This window comes from Sceloporus occidentalis, unplaced genomic scaffold, assembly GCF_023333645.1.
Source record: "Sceloporus occidentalis isolate IW3139 unplaced genomic scaffold, rSceOcc1.0.p SCAF_8, whole genome shotgun sequence".
NCBI classification, from domain to species: Eukaryota; Metazoa; Chordata; class Lepidosauria; order Squamata; family Phrynosomatidae; genus Sceloporus; species Sceloporus occidentalis.
The window spans coordinates 14,967,585-14,987,272 of record NW_028316988.1 but is presented as its reverse complement, the minus strand read 5'-3'; the positions used below and the strand labels follow the sequence as shown (position 1 = coordinate 14,987,272).

The 19,688-nt window shown below is 45.0% G+C and overlaps 1 protein-coding gene across 2 annotated transcripts in view; it reads right to left on the bottom strand.

Annotated features, from left to right (window-relative positions):
- The window catches only part of ASTN2 (astrotactin 2), a 321,258-nt gene that overhangs the window by 3,627 nt on the left and 297,943 nt on the right, over window positions 1–19,688 (bottom strand). For both annotated transcript variants that reach the window (XM_089534892.1, XM_089534893.1), the window contains exons 20-22: window positions 18,118–18,259; window positions 4,506–4,606; window positions 3,561–3,744 (exon numbers count right to left, since the gene is read on the bottom strand). In XM_089534892.1, coding sequence (XP_089391018.1) covers window positions 3,561–3,744; window positions 4,506–4,606; window positions 18,118–18,259 — 427 coding nt within the window. The remainder of the gene's footprint in view (window positions 1–3,560; window positions 3,745–4,505; window positions 4,607–18,117; window positions 18,260–19,688) is intronic.

The following is a 19,688-nucleotide window of genomic DNA, read 5'->3' as shown; positions in this document are numbered from 1 at the left end:
TAGATCCTGTCTTTGTGGCAATCTGTGCTTCTGGAAGGTCACAGCCAACAACAATGGACTGCCCTCTAGCAGGCAGACATTATCATTTCAGCGTCTTCCAAACTCCCATCTCTTTGGCTTCAATCCAGCATCCCCATGTGCAGAAATAATGTTGCAGCAAAGCATGGCAGGGGCTTAAAACCCTGGGCCATCTATTTCCCTTCCACAATTGATGTCTCATGGACCTTCTTCTCCCATACCACTACTTATCGGTTTGGGCTGTGTCGTTTTCATTGAAATAACTGATTACTTTAGAGAATGGTATCTTCCAATGGCAAGGCATTGGAGGAGAGAGCTGTCTGCCATGTGGACCTTCCCTTCACCCTAAAACTCCCTGCTTCATCCCAATATGATGGAGGAGGCAATCTCATTGCCAAGCCTGAATGAAGAGTCAAATGCCAGTCTAGTCTGTTTTCTGCACATGGGTGGGAGAAGGCACCATTTTGTTCTTTGCCCCAGACACCAAAATATCTAGAGTTGGCAATATCTCTAAGGATATTCCATTTGAGAGCCATCCCTTCTTACCTATATAGACGAAGGTTCTCAACTTTCCTAATGTCACAACAGTTCCTAATGTTGTGGTGAGACCCAACCGGTGTCTCAGTTCCTAAGACCACTGGAAATAAATGTTTTCCGATGGTCTTAGGCGGCCACTGTGAAAGGGTCTTTTGACCCCCTAAGGGGTTGTGACCCACAGGTTTAGAACTGGTGCTATAGACCATCATACCTTTTCAGTATTCCTGCTTGAGCAATTTTGTTCCCGACCACGCAATCATTTGGATTACAACCTATCCTCCTCCCTAAGGATATTTACATGCATCTCTCCCAATCTCCAGCAACACAATGCGGCGGGAGGCCTAAAAGGATATTTCAAGGGTGTGATTTATGGGAAACAGCTCTGACCCACTTGGCTGGGATGGAAACCACATAGGAAAGTTAATCTTGAGGGGACGATAGATGAGAGAGGAGGAGAAAGAGGCGTCGGTGGAGAGGAAGCCCACCGAGGTTCTCCTTATGACATAATCTCTTTGAACTGAAGACAGATTATTGGGAATATTTAGGCTGAGCTGCTGGTGTGACTCACTTGTGCGAAAAGGTTAATGAAGCAATGTCTAAAGGTTAGACTTATCTTTGGCTGACATCTTCCCTAGAGGAAGAATGAGACAAAGAAGAGGGAAGGAAGAATTGAGGGAATAGGGGAAAGGGAGTGAGGTATCTCCTTGAGCAGGAGGAGATAAATGAGAAGAGCAGGCCATGTAATGTCATAAATCAGAGGCTGAGTCCTCTCCAAGTTCTCCCAGTGGAAGTCGGGGTTTTCAAAACTTGGAGATAAAACTGGCCCAAGCGCTGGCTGGACCTACCTCCCACCCATCCCAGACCAGAAAAGAGGAATAGTTTCTAAGGGATGGGAATTCATTAAGTCATTAAAGGGTCAGGAAAGAGAGTCAAGGAAAGGCGTTCCATGGTGGGCTGGGTGCCATGGACGCGTAACTACTTCCTCCCGCTGTTGGCCATCTCCACCCCACCATGTTCCTCTTGACTCCTGCCAGACATTAAGAATGAATGACGGAGCAGAGAAATGTGGTCATAAAAGGAGCTGCCACGTTTTTATTCTCTATAATGTACAGTCCATGCAACACAGTTCTGCAAATTTGTTGCCTTCTGGATCCAGAATTTCTTGGCATTGGCTACTCCGGCTGGGGATGATGGGAGCTAAAGTCCAAAAACATCTGGAGATCATCAGGGCTTTGAAAGGAAGGTGTAAAGGGTGACCCAACTATTTCAGCACCGCAGTGAATAACCTGGCATCCTTGGATCTTTATCTCTAAAGGATGTGTATTTCATTGATACATTGCATTGATTTTGCAACAAGACTATTTTGATGCATTACTCGAGGATGTGGATTAATAAAACAATGAGGGCAGGGAAAGAAATTCTGAAATCATCCTGTAGCATCAATGTTCCCTTTGCTGTAGGAATGCTTACCAATGCATAGTAGAATATGCCAGGAACAAAGTTAGTTCATTCTTCTCCTGATGGTTAGTTCCAACTAGAAGGTTGCCATAAGTCAGAAATGACTTGAAGGCACACATCAACAACAATGTACATGCACACAGGCCGCTCAGAACCAGAACAAGGGTGGGGTGAGAGCGCAGTCTATCTTGACATTTCTGACCCAGGTATTTCTCTGGCTTGAACATGAGCTGCCTGTGCTGATAAGAGCGGAGGAAGGATGCAAAGGAAAGAACTGAAAGCCGTGGTGGGTTGTGTGTGCTCCAAATCTGGAACTAATTTGAGATATCATCCCCGTTCAATGTTCAAACCGGAGAGAGAGAACCAGAGAAATGATCAAGGGAGTCAACAAGGAAACCCACTCTTCTCGTATCACTACCTTTATCAAAGAAAAGTTCCATCACTGGAACACTGGCCTTCCCATACTCACTGAAAGGGAATATCTGAATCATCCCACCCCAAAAAACCCCAAAGAAAACAAAAGGAGCTCCTTTCCAAACTACACTGGCTGATCATATCCGGAGATTACCCTTTTGGTGAGTGCTGCAGATATGAGAATCATCTGGCTCTGCACTCATACACTTCTGATGTTCTTTGCTGCATTGTTTTGTGCAAAGCGAAATGGGCCGCAACTGGAGAAGTCCTTTCTGGGAAACCTGTTGCCTTTGGATGTCCTTGTGCCCACCTTTGGACAATGTTTTGGTCAAGGTTGCAAGAATGGTTGTCTGGCCTGTCTAGAATGATTTGTGTGTTTGTGTGTGAGAAAGATGTTTGTGGCAGTGGTATGAAGGGGCTACCCTCAAAACAGGGGTACCAGACAGGACCACAGTAGGTACAAAGAAGGAATGAGTGAGTATTTGTGCACAAGAAAATCTGGCTCTTCAGCAGTGCCCTTGAACACCAAACCCCAGCCTGCCAAGCTTCAAGTGAACGTAGTTAGTGGCAAAGGAGGGCAAGCATGGGAGCTGAGCTTCTGGGAGGGCTATCAAGGCATCTGCACTATGGCACTATGTCTCCTTGGCTGACATTGCTTCAATGGGCGACAATAAAGTTGGGTGGCAAGCCCACTGTAGATGGAGAGATGAGACTCCAAGCGGAGATGCTCCCCTCTCTTCTGTGACTTGCACAGAGGAAAAGTATAGAGATGGTGAAGTCAGGTTATGGATACCAATGGCTATTAGTCACAAGGGCGAGACATTACCTCCAGTCTGATCTGAGAGATAAGACTGCATATCATAAATTTTGAGGGAATATGGGTAGCAAGATGCCATTGTGCTCATGTCTTCCTTACGGTTTTCCCATTGTGTTGCCCACCATGTGAACAAAATGATGAACTAAATATGCTTTTGGTCTGGACCAACATAGCTCTTTTTCTGCTCTTACTGCTCTGCCATTAGCAAGCTGGTCTCCAAGTTAAGTTTCACCCCTGTGTTGTTTTGGACAAATTGAGCAGTGGAAGCTTTGACCATGTGCTTGTAGCTTCCAGGGGAAATGATGGGAATGACTACCTGGGCCCAAGTTCATCCTCGCTACGCCAGACAAAGTCCCCAAACTTCTCATAGTGGGAGTTGTAGTGGTGCTGGACACGGAAAAGCATGGAAGCTGAGACCTCCATCAGGGTGTTGTAGGCTGTCTGTTGCTCCTTCCCGCTGGTGTAGCCATTGTACAAGTTGTAAATCTTATCTGCTATCTCTGAAAAAGGAAGCAGAGAGGAAAATGGGTCAACACCTTTCCTCACCCGCTAGGCAATGTTCAAAATATGTCTTCGGCCGACTTGCCTTTTTCTCGTCATGCACCACTGAAATTTCTTAAGTTTTGCTGCTATAAAAACTGCTGTATTACGCCACATCTCTGCCCTGAGCCAACTCAGGAGCCAATGCGCTTCAGCCAATGCAAGGAACAGATCTCTGGAGTCTCACCCAGCCTCTTTGGTTTCCAGGGAAGAAATATTATGAAACCTTCCAAACAAAACGAGGTAGAAACTGATACTTTCACACCTCACGCTTTTCTCATGCAGTGAGCTCCACCTTGGCAGTCGATTTAATGGCCAGAAGATCCAATTGGATTTTTGGGGGTTTGTCATTCAGTTTTTCACAAAATAGAATAATAATTAATATTAAAACTAAGTCATCATCAAGTGGGATGCAATAGGGTTAGACAACAATCAGATGATGACCCTAAGGCAAACTGAGACGGAAAGCTAAATATCTCACAAAGCAATAAATCCCAGAATGCTAGAGAGAGAGAGAGAGAGAGAGAGAGAGAAAGGCCACTGTGTCTATCCACTGATAGCTTTAACCCTGTTCACATGTGGTCCTGAGATCTTAGCACCATGGCAAAGCAGCCCTTGACCGAATAATAGATGTCCACCCTTCCTCCGGTTCTTTGGGAACCCCCAAGGGATGTGCTCAGTTGCTGGGGATGGAGGTGTGCAGGGGAATTTAGTGTTTTACCCTCCGCTTTGCTGTCGTCCACCAATGGGCAGGCTGTCCTCAGGGTGACCGTGCTCAGCTCCGAGTGCCTTCCACGCGTGTCCACGGCATACAGTGTGAATCTGGAAGAGAGAAGAGATATTGGATCAAACCACTGAAACGTAAAGGTATGGGAATGGAGCAAATAGTTTACTGTATGGCTTATAATGCTGCTATTGCAGCCCTTCAAGTCGTTTCTGACTTAAGGAGACCATAAGGCTATCAAGGGCTTTTCTTGGCAAGATTAGTTCATATGGCAAATATGGCTAATATTTGGTTGGTCGTATTTTTAACGTAGAAGCCACCTTGAGTTCCTAAACTTGGGGGAAAGCTGAGATGACAATATATAACAATGATCAACGACTATGAAGTAGAGATAGACAACACTGACAGAAAGGGGTCGATTTCTCTTTTCTTCCCTTGCTTCACCCTCCGCACCCTTTCCTTTCTGTTGGGATCTGCCTGGTCTTCAGGTGTCTGGTTTCACTTCTGGAACAGAAGTGGAACATCTGGCTTTTCTTTTGAGAAGCTGCTTTCGCTAGAGGTGGAGGAGGAGGACGTTGACTCCTCTGCCATGACATCTCGTTCCTTTGCTGGGACGGCGCAGCTGGATGGGGTGCTAAGATGTGGAGCAGAACGTTCCCAGCTCCATGGGACATCACATCTGGAGGGATCGGACTGTGCCCAGGTTTAATTTGCGTAGGGAACAAAGTGAAAAGGCACACTACAGGAACAACAACAACAACAACAACAAATGCCCTGGCGATTGCATGTGTTTTTGGAAAGATCTCTTATCATGGCTTTGTGCGCCACCAGCTGCAAAGTTTATTTGGGGTTGTGTGTGTGTGTGTGTGTGTGTGTGTGTGATATTGGGGATGGCAGTGGGTTTTGTAAAATCTACCATTTCTTCTTGGCCAGGGATGGGCAACTATGGAGAGGGATCAAGTCATTCTCCCCAAAAACACTGACACATTTCATTAAACCAGAACTGATGACATATCATTTCTGGCTACTGTTTTTGGCTGATTATGGAGATCTTTTTGTTTCATTTTGAGGGAGATGCATGGAGTAAATTGCTGCCTCTGAACTCGGATTTGGCCAATTTTCTGGTGAAACATCAGATATCTCACTATATATATATATTCCAAAATCTGAAATCAAAAACGCTCCTAGTCCCAAGCGTTTTGGATACAGGGGATTCAACTTGTATCCCATGAAGTAATAGATAGTGAATTCAAGGTAGGTATTGTTTGAATCCACTAGTACCCATGTATCATTGTTGTGCATATTGCTACATCCTCAGTTCCGCTATCTGCCATGTTCTTACATGGGCAAGTGTCTCCAAATCTTTCTGGCTTCGACAATCTGCTAGCAGCAGCTCCACATCCTTCAGAACTGGCAAGGCCTTGAGTCGAAACATTAGACACAATGTTCGGTGACCACAGTGCCAGTTAACTTTCATGCCAAGAATGCCCTCGTCGAAAGAGTCAATGTTAACACTGAATCCATTAGTCAAAGGTTACAGCCTCTCTGCTTTTTGCGATGCTGGCCCTGGAAGCGTTTGGAGACACATCTGAAAGCTGTTTAAAAGTGCAAGACCTCTTTAGCAAAGAGGGTCTCTAGGGGAGGGCATCAACCTGACAGCTGGAGGTGGAGGAAGGAAAGAAGGTTGCTCAGAATGAACGGAGGAGAAAGAAAATCAATGCTCCGCTTTCTTGACGTAACCAAGGAGATGCGGCAGGATGTTTTTCAACAACGATTAACTTCTCAGATGGACCCTCCATGCATTTAGGTTCATAGTGCAATGACATAAAATGATCGCGATGCCAAAAAGCCTGTTCAGAGCGAGGGTAGTGTTCCCCACCCCTGCTCCGAGTTGGCTTTGGGATGCTATCGCATAGCCAAAACAGATGGGATATCTGACAATCGGAAATCGTTGTGGGTTGTCTACAATCTGTTTCCAGTGAGGAACGTCTTCAGCAGAAGCCCTGTTTGTTTGTTTTTAGAATTTTGTTATTCATCGTGCAACTATTCATACATCATAACAGAGAAACCAAAACATGAATCAAAGCATGTCTTGCATTTGCCATTTTTTTTTTAAACTGAATAAAAATACCCATCTGCCTTATTTTCGTATTACTGGAAAAGGAAGGTTCTGTGAATTGAGTCCAACTAGGAAGACTGTGGACAATCTGGCATAAAGGTGCTCTTCAGGTTCCTGATGCAAATAAACAGAAATGATAGGTACCACATATCCAGGAAAGAGTCTCATTTTTAGACAGACAAAAGAATCTGCTATGATGTGTATTTCAATCTGCTAACATAATTCTCCAAAGCTTTTTTAAAAGAGACAAATAAGCAGATAGTTGTTCCAATGTATAGTTAATGTACCACACTTCCTAAGAGGTAAGGAGGGCAGCAAGAAGCAGCGAGGGAAAGACAGCTTATCAGGAAAGTCCTATAGACTTCCCAGGATGCTGTAATAAGTGAGGACCTCGATAGATGTCCGTCGGCTCTCTGAAACAAAAGAATTGCAGCTTTAAATGTGGAAAATAGATTTAGGTTAAGTATTGTGGAATGCGGAGCACTAAACATCATTTAGCTCTTAAAAGCTGTTCCTAATAAGCGACCTCAGGGGGTTGCGGAGTATTTTGCTTGGACGTTTTACAGGACTTAAGTTGAACCGGCAATTGTGCAGCATTTATACGGCGTATTTTTTTGGTTGTTTTAATCTCCTGCTTTGAATTCAAAGGTTGTTAATATGAGGAAGCAAATGCTTGTCTGCAGGAACAAGGGGTCTGGGGGTATTCTGGCTAAGAACTCAGTGGTAGCTTACTCAGAGGGTACTCAGCCAAGCCATTGTAGAGGAAAGATAGTGGAACAGGAGATCCCACCTGAAGCTCACCTTTTTGGGTAACTAGTCTATCTCAACCCAGACATGGGGAACATTAAGCTCTCCAGATCTTTTGGACCACAGTTCTCAAACATTGTTGGCAGGGCTTCTAGGAGTTGGCCCAATACATCTGGAGGGTACAAACATCCCTTATTGTTGTTGTGTACCTTGAAGTCATTCTTGACTTATGGTGACCCTAAGGCAAACCAATCATAGGGTTTTCTTGGAACTGAACCCTGGTCACCAGAGCTGCAGTCCAACACTCAAACTCCTCCTACACCATAATGGATCTTCTTACTCCTAGTTTAGCCAAATTAGCCCTCAGGAGGATCTAATGGAGAAGTATCTACAACATATCTTCTCCTGAGATCCTTTGAGGACAGAGGCAGCGTGGGATAGCCAACTCAAGAAATGATATCCCCCGAAGGTGGAAAGCTTTCAAAACAACAACAACAGTGTTGTACTAGATGAGCCATTAGATTTTATGACTACAGTAAATCCTTTCAGACATATGTTCCCATGTTTACACAAGAAATATGTCATGACCTGCCCTGGGTTTGTAGGGTTTGGTACAACAGAGATTGGAATAAACAAACAGAGAGGAGGACGGTGGCTGAGATATTGGGCAGGAGAGCAGATGCTTGAAGATGGGTGTCCCTAAAAGGTCTCCTGAAAAAGCCCATGAAGTGGAGGCTGCCGAGGGAATGTGTCCACGAGAGAAGAGTCGGGCATCAAGTTTAGCTTAAGAGAAGCCAACGAGGTTGGCTTAGGACTACATTTCTCTTCAATTGATTCTCTCCTTTCTCATTTTAAACCGAGGAGAAAACACATGCACAGCTGATAATTTCCTCAGATGCATGTTGGTAGGCTCACATCTACAAAAGCTCATGCTACCAGCTTCTTTCTTTTAGTTAGTCTCCAAGGTGCTACAAGATCCCTTCACATACTGATTTTCCAGACTAACATGGCTAAGTTGTTGAATTTTTGAACACGTCTCAGGATGGAGAGTTTCCCTTCCCTCTTCCTTTCGCTCACACACCACCTTGCATTCGTATGTATCCCAGGCAGACTATGCCAACCATGAAAAGAAGTCACCGCAATGCCTCGCCGGTGCCGCTAGCAAGGTATTTACAGTCCAGCTCTGGTTTTTGGTCTCCGTCTCTCCTTTGGGAGGAAGGCAATTCTCCCTGGCTTAATTATGACAACCAACAGCATCTCGGTGTCTTCAGTTCCCAACGTATCTTCATTACCCCGATTCCTGACAAGTTGCACGATCTCTCTGTGGTGCATCCCTGCTCTGAACATGACCCCTCCTGATCCACCTATAGGCTCAAGGCTTATTAAAATGATGGAGTCTTTCCTCTTTATGTCCAAACCCTCCCCTTCTCTCCATCGTCCTAAAATCTCTTGAGGAGGGGAAGGGAGAGGCAGAGAGAAGGAGGAGAAGCTACCTCATCCTTGTCATCGTCCTCCTGACCCCACTGAGAACCCTCCGTCTAATCCGAACCACATTGCTGTTGATCAGATAGAGTAGTCAGTAAATAACCTTGACTCCAGCGGTCAGGAGAGGAAGGGATCCAATATCAGACCCCATGAATGATTCAGACCCAAACTCAAGCCACAGATGGCAGTTAACAGGAGGAGACCGATGCCACACAAGGCTCGGGGATCTCTGCGGAGTTCAGATTCCAGGCGTACACCAAAATAAATCCACTGGCCCCCATCCAAAGGTCTGTACAGCTTCAAAATACAAAGGCAGCCAGCTCAGTGCAAGCAGAGGTTGATAGGGAAGGTGGAAGGGGAGAGAGGAGTTAGTTTGCTGCACGCTTTAACACTGTACTGCATCGGAAGAAGTGAGTTTCTATCCACGAAAGCTCATGCTAAAATAAAAACCAAACGAGTTTCTATCTGCGAAAGCTCATGCTAAAATAAAAACCAGGTGAGTTTCTATCCGCGAAAGCTCATGCTAAAATAAAAACCAAGTGAGTTTCTATCTGCGAAAGCTCATGCTAAAATAAAAACCAGGTGAGTTTCTATCGGCGAAAGCTCATGCTAAAATAAAAACCAGGTGAGTTTCTATCCGCGAAAGCTCATGCTCATTGCTGTTTTCTCTCCTTTGTAAAGAGCTTTGTAAAGCCTATGGCACTATACAGATAAATAATAATAATAATAATAATAATAATAATAATAAGGGCCGACTGTATTAAACAAAATTGTGTTTACAGAATGAATGTATTGGGAACATCCCACTGTCTCAAGTTTTCTCTTTGTCCCAACGAAGGGTGAATTGGTGCCACAAGAGTTGAGATATACCTATAGAAAAGGATGATTCTTCAATTCACCTTTGCAGTCAATCATCTGCAGATTTCTAGCAGGTAGCAAATTTAAGATTCGGGTAATCTAATAGACCCCTTGCTTGTGGCAACCCTTAATGTATTTACCTGTAAAGAGCTGACTGGAGAAAAGCTCATAAGCACTGCCAAGGTCAATATGAATACTGTTCCTCTTTGCATGCGTCCAAAGAGCATTACCCTTCTTTTGCATGGACAATTTTGTATGATGTACAAATGAGGTTGCATGAGGAGAAGTAGAATTAATTCCAACCTCTCCAGCCTTACTACTTGGAAAGTACTTCCAACATGTGCATTCAGAGCTTGTGTCTATGGACCTCAATCTGGAGCCGGTCTGGCATCATGCCCCAGACTTCCCATGTTGGTGACCACATACACTTGGCCGAATTCACCACTGCTGCTTCTCCAGTCAAGAAGCTCCATGCAAGATAATCCTCGAGTACCTAGGCTAGACTTTGGACAGGAAAGAGTATAAGAGGATCTCCTGTCCTAGAAGAGTCTTGTTTATGCCCTACACGCAATCTGCCTTGTTGCAGGACTGATGGATTAGTGCAATGGAGTCTGCTAAGGTTTCAGGAGACAGATCAGCAGGCCTTTCCAGCTGTAGGCTACAACGGCAGGAGGGAAGTAATATAGCAGTTTTCACGATGAGGCGCATGATGTTTTACAACCCTATAATACCCTGAATGGGAAACTCTGGAACAGAACAAAACAAAAGGAAGCCCTATATATGTCCCTTTTTTAAATCATAGCATCGTAGAGTTGGAAGAGTCCCCCAAGAGCCATCCAGTCCAACCCCTGCCATGCAGGAATACACTATCAATCCCACCTTTAAGAACAGAAAGAGGACAGTTTCCCCCTTTTTGTCTCCACCCTCAATCCCAAGTACAGGCTAACAAGTCAAACTTTCTAAGGAGTTTATCACACTGGGGCTAATTTTAGGCATTAAAGAGAGATTAAAACGCATTTAAAGCATCCCGCAAATGAAGCGAAAGTGGCAAGTAATTGCACAGATGATTATCAGATGCAATTACTCAAATAAAGTGATATCGGAAATGCACTGTCACTGAAATCCCGAAAGTAAAACGATGCAAATTGATACTTCTTTGTGACTATTTTAACGGCGGGTTTTGTGTGACTTTGTGTGAAATTGTTTTGTGTAATTATGCCATATTTCCGGGATATTCACGATCTCCTTCGTGTGATAAATTCCTAATACTCATCCCAGCTCTGGTTTAGATCTTGCAGAATGGAAGATCATCCCAATTGTAGGTTGATGTGAGATCTGAAGGCCAACTACAAATCAATAAGACTATCTCTGTGGTTTTGGCAAGTTCCAAAAGAGCCCCTGGGCACAGAATGGGAAAATTTGGTTTGCCATTGTTACAATCTTTAGATTCCTCACATTGCCCAACAAAAGCACACTATCTATAAATGCTCATGTCTCTCGTTTGTGGAATTCTTTCCCTTGACATGGAAGGGTTCCTATTTATGTAAGTGTTTGTTTAATTTCTTTTAATTGTACTCTTACAAACCAGACAGACAGAAAAGAGAAACCCACAGGGGAGATATGATCCCAGCAAAAATATGTGCCACCTCTGATTGAGAAAACATCCTCTTGTGGCACCACCACAAAATGCGAGCAAGCCGAGCTGATTGCAAAACCCCAAGAACAAGCGACATGGTCGGGTAGAGAAAGGAATGCAAGATCTCGGACGCGTCTGGAGGAGCACCCAGCAACCTCAAACCACCCCTTGGCTGTGCACTGAACCAATTCTTCCAGCTGGGCAGTGCCAGGCTGAGCAGATCAGCATCCACATTTTGGGGCCAGTCCAACTGTCTGCATAGCCAAATATCCTGTCTCCAATGGGAGGTAGCAGATGTTGCTGTGGAAGTGCGGAAAGGAACTTGGCCAACAATGGAGCACTCTTGGCCTCAGCTGAGATCGGCTTCCAGTCCTTGAGAGACTGAAGCCCTGAGGTTGTTCCCAATGAAAGGAAGATCACCTCCGTGGTCTCGCCTAATGGCCATTGATGCTTTTTGGGGAGGACAGTAGGTCTGTGTGCTTATCTGTCTGTCCATCCACCCATCCAGTAGAGGATGAGCCAAATCCCACGTGAGGTTGTTGTGAACATACGTGGCACATGAGAATCACAAATCATTGGACAGCATGAAAGGCAACCACAGAAGCTATGGCTAATCGTTAACTCCTCACTAAGGAACAAATCTTCAGCTCTTAATTCTTCCACACTAATCCTATTCAGTGCCTACAGAATTCAAGGAAAGGGTTTGCCTTGGATTTGGGATATGATCCCAACTATAGGATTCAGCTGGACTCAATTTGCAAGAAGGGAGATTTCGGCTAAATATTAGGAATGAGTGGATTTACAGTGGAAAAGACCCCCCCCCCCTTGGAAGATGGTGGACTTGCCTTCAGTTGGAAGTTTCCATGCTTCACTGGCAAGGAGTTGAACTAGATGGCCCTTCCAACTCGGTGATGCTATGATTCACCAAGTTAGGGCTTCATTGCTGGGTCTGCTTTCTCAGCGAAATTTTAGGAAAGAAGGATGGAAGGAAAAAGGCCCTGCACAAGAGGAGAAAAAAATGGTAATGCTCGGAGTGGCAGCTATCTTTCATTCACTCGCTACCTTCCTTACCAGCCTTCTACAGAGATTTGACGGCATCTTGAGATAACCATGCTGGAAACATGTTGTCTCAAAAGCCTTGAGTTGTAAGAATCCCTCGCACAGCTGGGATGGGTCCACAGGTTACTATCGGAGCTTGATAAACAGCAGCAGCTGGGCTCGAAGGAACCAGCGGAGGGGTGGCGAAGACGCAATGCTTTGCGTAAATGGAAGATTAGAGGGGGGAAAAGAAAGGAAGAAGAAAGCAAATGGGGGGGAAGAAATGAGGAGCAGCGGCAGCCTTCGGGAGATAAGAGGCAAGAAGGACCGCTTGTGCTTTTGGCTCGGATGGTGTGTTTGCTTAGGAAGTTGTTGCAAAAAAAGAGAAAGAACAAAGGGGGATATATGTTGCAGGTGTCTGCGAGGAGGTCCTGAAACAAGTTTTATTGATTCTCAGGCCAAATGAATGCAGGCTGTGACCTTGGCTGGTTTCTCTCTATGGGTGGGGATTTGGCCCACTTGGCAGTTTTGACACAGATACTCTTGGGACCAGAGAAATAGATCCAGAGTGAATCATTCCAAAGAAAGAGATCACTGAAGACCAGAGGAAAACCCTACGATAGGGCTGCCATAAGTTGTAGTTGACTTGATGACACTTAGGATGCTCCTTGTTTTCACAGCCTCTAAAGCAGCCGTTCCCAAACTTTGGTCCTCCAGGTGCCTTGGACTTCAGCTCCCATAAGCCCCAGCCTGCTTGGCCAACTGTCAGGAATGCTGGGATCTGACGTGCAAAATATCTGGAGGATCAACGTTTGGGACCACTGCTCTGAAACATTGCCCTCTTGTGGGTTTTGCATAACATCAAATTCCCTGAAACTGGGGGCTTCAAAATATTTTGGGAGTTGGATTCCCATAAGCTCCAGATTGGAGGGGCAATTGTTTGGAAAGCTGGGAGTTCTAGTCCCAAACATTTGGATGACGGAGATCATCGCAGAGAGTATGAACAAGGTTGCATCGCCCTTCTCTTAAGCCTCTCGTCGGTATATCCTGGTTTACTGTGGGATGGATCTGTTCTCATTTACTCTTCCCTGTAGACAGAGGGAAAAGCAAACTGCTGCAGCCTGTCTTAGCTTATGAGTTCTTCATTAATTACTTTCCTGTCTTGACCATACTCTGAAGTTTCTTGGCCACATGTGTCCTAGTTGTCACCTGAAAAATGCTGGAGGGTACATGATAGCCACACCGAAGATATATTATTGCAGGGTGCCTTATACCAGTATACAAAGGCATCTTGCAACAGCTTTGAGACAAAGTGAGTGGAAGATGTTGTAGCATAAGCTTCCGTAGACTTGGTCTACTTCCTCAGATGCAACCAGTACCCCCCATAAAGTGCTTCTACAGGGGAAGAGTAAGTCTGTACAGGGATTTATAATTATCAGAATGTATTTTTAACATTGTGGCTATGTATACCGTCACTTCCCTCTTGCTAGATCCAGAACCAATTTCAATCCCTGCACTTAAGAACATGAAGCAAGATTTGTGTTGTGTGTGTTTATGTGTGTGTGTGTGCATATGCCTACTTTATTTGCAGGCAACATATACTTAAATTAAATTAAATTAAACAATACGGTGGGCCCTTGGTACCTGCTGGGCTTTGCTTCCAGATTCCCGTGTGGATACCAAAATCTGTGCTTGCTCAAGTCCCATTAAATACAATGATGCAGTTACATGCTGTCATGGTTGAGGAAGAATCCGTGGCTATGAAGGGCCAACTGTACTTAACGGAACGGACCCCTAGTTGCAGGCAACTGCAACGTGAAGGAGAAAGTATTTCTTTTTCCAAAACTGACTGTGTTTGTGCACTCATGCGGGTGTATAGTGTGAGAGTGTTGTTTGTTTCTTTAAAATGCTAGCGAAAGGGGGGGGGATTGGATAGCCCCTGTTTGTTTGTTTGTTCTTAGAAACCACAATCCCCGCTTTGATCTAAGGGAGGAAATGTGTGGGGTAGAGGTAGGGGAAAGAGGAGGGAAAGAATTGGTCAATAGGGTGGACTAATAGTTGGAGGATGATGCACAGGGACAGGACATGAGATAATATTTGCGGAATCCATGAAGGAGGACGCTGAGGTCCCATCCCTGCCTTTAGATCATGGGTTTTGGGGGAAAACATGCACTGAACAGCATAGGCGAATTGCAAAACACAATCTCTCCAAAGGACTGTTGACCACTGGAACGGCTCCCAAGAGAGGCATGTTTTGCTTCAAGGAGAGTAAGGCAAAACACAAACAAGCAAGGAGAGAATCATTTGGGGAGGGAAGGAGAAGGAGAGGCCCAAAACAAAAACACACCTCTGAAGCCTCTGTTTGCGTGACATTTGCCTGCACTGTCGCCACTCCTTTGGAAAGTCGGTGACCTGCTGGGAAGCCAGAGGAACCTTGCCCTGGCTTCACAAAAGTGTTTCTGTCTGTGCGCAAGCATTCTGGGAATGTTTCAGGGCATGCGTCCCAAGCTGGTAGAGGTAAGTGCTACATCTAGTGGATCTGCCCTGTAGTGATCATTTGTTTCATGTTTACACTGCAATCCCATTTTTAACCCTCTGTACAAATGCATACAAATGCACCGGAGGAAGCAGCTCAAGTCTACAAAAGCTTACCATATATACATGACTATAAGTCGGCTGCATGTATAAATTGAGGGTAGGTTTTGGGGCCAGAATTACGGATTTTGAGATTATCCATGTATAAGTCGAGGGTAAAACCTAGGAGCATGTGACAAAGGATCTAAAGAATGAAGCAAGGAAAATAATGCCAATTTACAAAATCCCAGCAGGCACAACTGTTTGTGCTCATATTAAAGGCTGGATGGATGAGAGAAAAGAAGGGGTCCAATGCTTCCAGGACATATTATGCTCTTGCTTTTCACCAAGGGATGGTTCCTTTTTGAATAAGAGTTAAAGTACAGTATGTACATCCTACATTGACCCATGGATAAGTTGACTCAGGTTTTGGAGTTCAATTATTTGACTAAAGTTTCTAGACTTATACATAAGTATATACAGTATGTTCCCAACTTCTCTCCTTCAGTTAGTCTCAAAGGTGCTGCAAGATCCCTTTGCACACTGATTTGTCTATCTATATTACAAATTCTCCTCTTAACATCTGCTGGAGGCTAACAGCAAAGGACTGGTCCCAACTGGGCCTCCTCAGCATCCCTGTCCCAACTGACAAAGGAGTCGCATCCAGCATTCGGAGGACATCTGCGTGCTTATTTCACCCTCTGTTTGGGACTGTTTGACAGCTGAGAAAACTAAACAGCAAGCCCCTGCATCTGGCTCCATCTAAACTTTGGGCTTCTCCCTTTGGGGTCCTTCAAGAAGACCAACCACAGTCAGCAAAGTTGTTTATCAGTCATGGGGTCCTCTTTTCCCATCCCTCATCGGAGCTGCTCAACTACTGGGGCAGGAGAGCAAAGTGGTTATAATGGGAATATAAGAAGAGAATAAAGTGGATATGGAGAAATACTTCTGAAGGGGGTGGGAGAGAGGGAGAAAGGAAGGAAGGAAGGTAGGAAGGAAGAGAGAGAGAGAGAAAGAGTGAGAGAGGGAGGAGGGAGAGAAAGGGTGGGAGGGAGGATGGAAGGAAGGAAGGAAGGAAGGAGACAGAAAAGGGAGGGAGGGAGGGAGAGAGAGAGAGAGAGAAAAGAGTGAGAGAGGGAGGAGGGAGAGAAAGAGTGGGAGGGAGGATGGAAGGAAGGAAGGAAAGAGACAGAAAAGGAGGGAGGGAGGGAGAAAGGAAAAGAGAGATAGAAAAAGAAGGAGGGAGGGAGAGAGGAAGATAGAAAAAGAGGGAGAGAGAGAAGAGGGAAAGAAAGGGTGGGAGGGAGGATGGAAGGAAGGAAAGAGACAGGAAAGGGAGGGAGGGAGGGAGGGGACAGAAAAAGGAGGAAGGGAGGGAGGGAGGGAGGGAAGATGGAAAGAGAAAAAGGAGGGAGGAGGGAGGGAGGGAAAGGAAGGCAGGCAAGCAGGCAGACAGAGAAGAAAGGAAGGAAGGAAGGAAGGAAGAAATTTTGAATTAATTATGGTGACATCTATTTATGTAAGCTTTGCTGGGCAGGTTTGCCATGACACAACCCTTCTTGCTTCCAGTCCATTGGGGAGAAGCCTGGAGACCATGCAGTCTTCCCTGCCATGGTTGGCAACCAAAGAGTTAGCAGGCATCAGGCTCTGAGCAGCCCCATTTATTAGAAGCAAATTACTGGCAGGCGGTGCTTTCTTTTCCACATTCGCACTGGGCGCCTTTTCAGAACAGGCCTGATTTCCAGAGAGATTAATCCATACGACTTGTGTTGGGGTTGTGTGTGTGTGTGTGTGTGTGTGTGTGTGTCTTGTGTGTCTGCGCGTCTGTGTTTAGGAAAGGAAACATTAAAAAATATTAAATGGCAAACGCACTTTAGAGCCGGCGTGCCTCATAAAGCAAAGTGTAATGAAACCATTTCCTTTTTTTAGATCTTGTCGACATATGTAATGGGAAAAGGGGAGGGCTGCTGGGACCTGGTCGGAGCGGACTGGAGCGGCAGAAGGAAAGTATCAATCAGGCCTGAAAAATTTCCAATGGGGTGTATTTGACAGTCGGAGTGTGTGTGTGTATGTGTGTGTGTTAGGAAAAATAACTATGACACTCTCTAAGCATTGGAAAAATACAGAAACACAATCAGCTCATGTCGAGGCGCAGGCCCACAAAGTGGAACGGCAACACCATGTGCTTTACGGTGTGACAGAAATACATTAGCGTTTTGCCTTTGTTTTGGAGTGTTCGTTCCCATTTGCGTTGTATGTTAACAGGAATCTGGACGTGCTTGTTTTAATTTTAATTTTTGGCTAAGGACTTGTCTACATTGCTTATAAAACCCAAACTGCCCCATGCTTGCTGCGTGCCGTTTGCATTACGCAGGCCCCAAACTCTGAATCGGGTCCAGGATATTACTTAGAGGTTCCTAGGCCTCATTCCCACTTACAGATAAATCGGATCGATTCAATATTGGATCGTGGTTTACACTACACTTGCCCCGATCGCATTTTCTGTCATTTTCTAACATCAAAATAACCCTCTTGTGGTTTGCATTCGCGAATGAATCGATTCAAAATGATTCGGCTCCAGCCGGCCGAAGGGCAAAATTGAATCAGTTCCAATCCGCTTGTGGTTCACACTTGCATTGAATCAATTTGGTGAAAAAGATGCGCAAAAAGAATCAGCATCAAAAAGATGTGGGTTAAATGGGTCCGGCACATGCCCCCCCCCCCCCGACCGAATCGATTTAAGCAGGAACCTGGGTCAAACCGAATTGCAATCCAGTTTAAAAGGTAGTGGGACTAAGGCCCTAGAGAGGATACATCATTCAAATCCATAAATGATCAAAACATCAAAGAGGCAAATATGGAGGGCTGACTGTAATCATCATCATCATCATCATCATCGTCGTCGTCGTCGTCGTCGTCGTCGTCATCTATGAAATACGAAACACTTCTGGTCCCAAGCATCTCAATAAGGGCGACTCAATTTGTATTTCAAAGTGAATAACACATATAAAGTGAGCAAAACGTTTTGGCTTCTGCTGTCTAAAGATGAACTATGAATTGTGAAGGTTGATGAAAGTGTCTCAGATCCCAAAGGATCTTTCTCCCACTTCTCCTAGCATCCAATTTCCATCTCAGTCTCCTTTCCTACTTACTTGTACAATCCGTCCGGCTCCAAACACTTGAAAATGACCGAGTAGAGGCTGGTGTCCGGAGCATCTCCGTGGCTCCTTCCAGCGGCAACGCAGGTGGTTCCGAGGCCAGAGAGTAAATCGTCCGCAAAGCTCAAGGATTCCCCTGTAAGCCAAAGAAGAGAAGTGAGTAAGCTGAAGACCAAGGGTGGGGAAAATGGGAGGAAGAAACAGAAAGACCTCTTGAAAAGAAGGTGAAAGAGTGGGATGACAAGGAATTAAACTGGATTGTCCTTGTCCAAGCATGTCAGTCGGGAAGATGCACTTAGCTCTGGTGCCCCAACAAACTACAAATCCCAAGACTTCATAGGATGGAGCCATGGCAGTTAAAGCGGTTTTAACCCACTATGAAAGAAGACCAGCATTCCCAAGTTGCAAGGCAATTGGACCACCATCACATTAAAACCCGTTAAAACAAAGTAGTGACAACAACGACAAATTGAAAAAAGCATTGTGATATACAAGGCCTGTCAAAGGCCAGCAGGAATAAAAAGTTACACATAGCTTATACCCCTTGCAGTGCATTTTAGGAAAGAGCAGTGAAAAGTGGATCAGACGCTTCCTTCAATGAGTTTTGCAAACATTCAGAAGTGAAGAAAATGGGGGGAAAAGAGAAATGACTCTACTGCATGTGGGCAGGCACACTTCTGGATTGCATCCAACCCAGTTTGGGGTTTAATATTAAACATGATCTGTTTCCAGTGCTGGACAGGTTAGTGGCAAGGTGGTGTGTTTGTGTGTACGCATCTGTCAAGGGAGAGAAAAGGCAGAGTTTCAAGTATGTTGGAGAAGTGAGGAAAATTCATTCCTCGGCTCTGAACGTCTACTATGAGTCAAACTTTGGCTCTTGCACCAGACCACAGAATGCCTCTTGCACCCCTTCGCCTTTCCTTCATTTTCTTTGCACCGTGCCCAAAGATTCAAAGAAGAAAATGTGCAAATATGCATGTATATGTGCATGTTTGTGCATGTTTGTGTGTGTGTGTGTGTGTGTGTGTGTGTGTGTGTGTGTATATGTCTGGTCTCAATCCCCAGTTCTGGTGCAAAGTGTCCCAGTCCAACACTGAAACCAATAGACCACATGGCCTAGTGAAATCAAAACAAGTGTCGTGCCAAACCTCAAATCCAACTACATTATTACTAACACTATTACTAGTAGCTAAACCCATAACTAACCATTGGCTGCCTTTTCATGAGTTCCAAAATTTGTTGTTTGGTGCCTCTCTCTGCTTAATAATAGGATCAACCCTGCTTGTTAGGAAGGAATACCGAAAAAGCAAAAAGAGTCTCCAGAAGTAGGACTGGATCGCTTTTTAAAAAGGATGGTTTGCTGTAGTACCAAAAGGAATGTGGTTCCTAGAAGGAAAAATACAAAATGGTGACTCCTGTGCATTACTCCAACCAGGTAAAACCATTTAACGTCAAACGATTGCTTTCCATCTTTCTCTCCTCTTCTTTCCCTGCCAACCATTTCTTGCTGTGGGCATCACTCACTTGCGGCGAGGAAACAAAGAGGTTGGAGGGTGCAAGGAAAT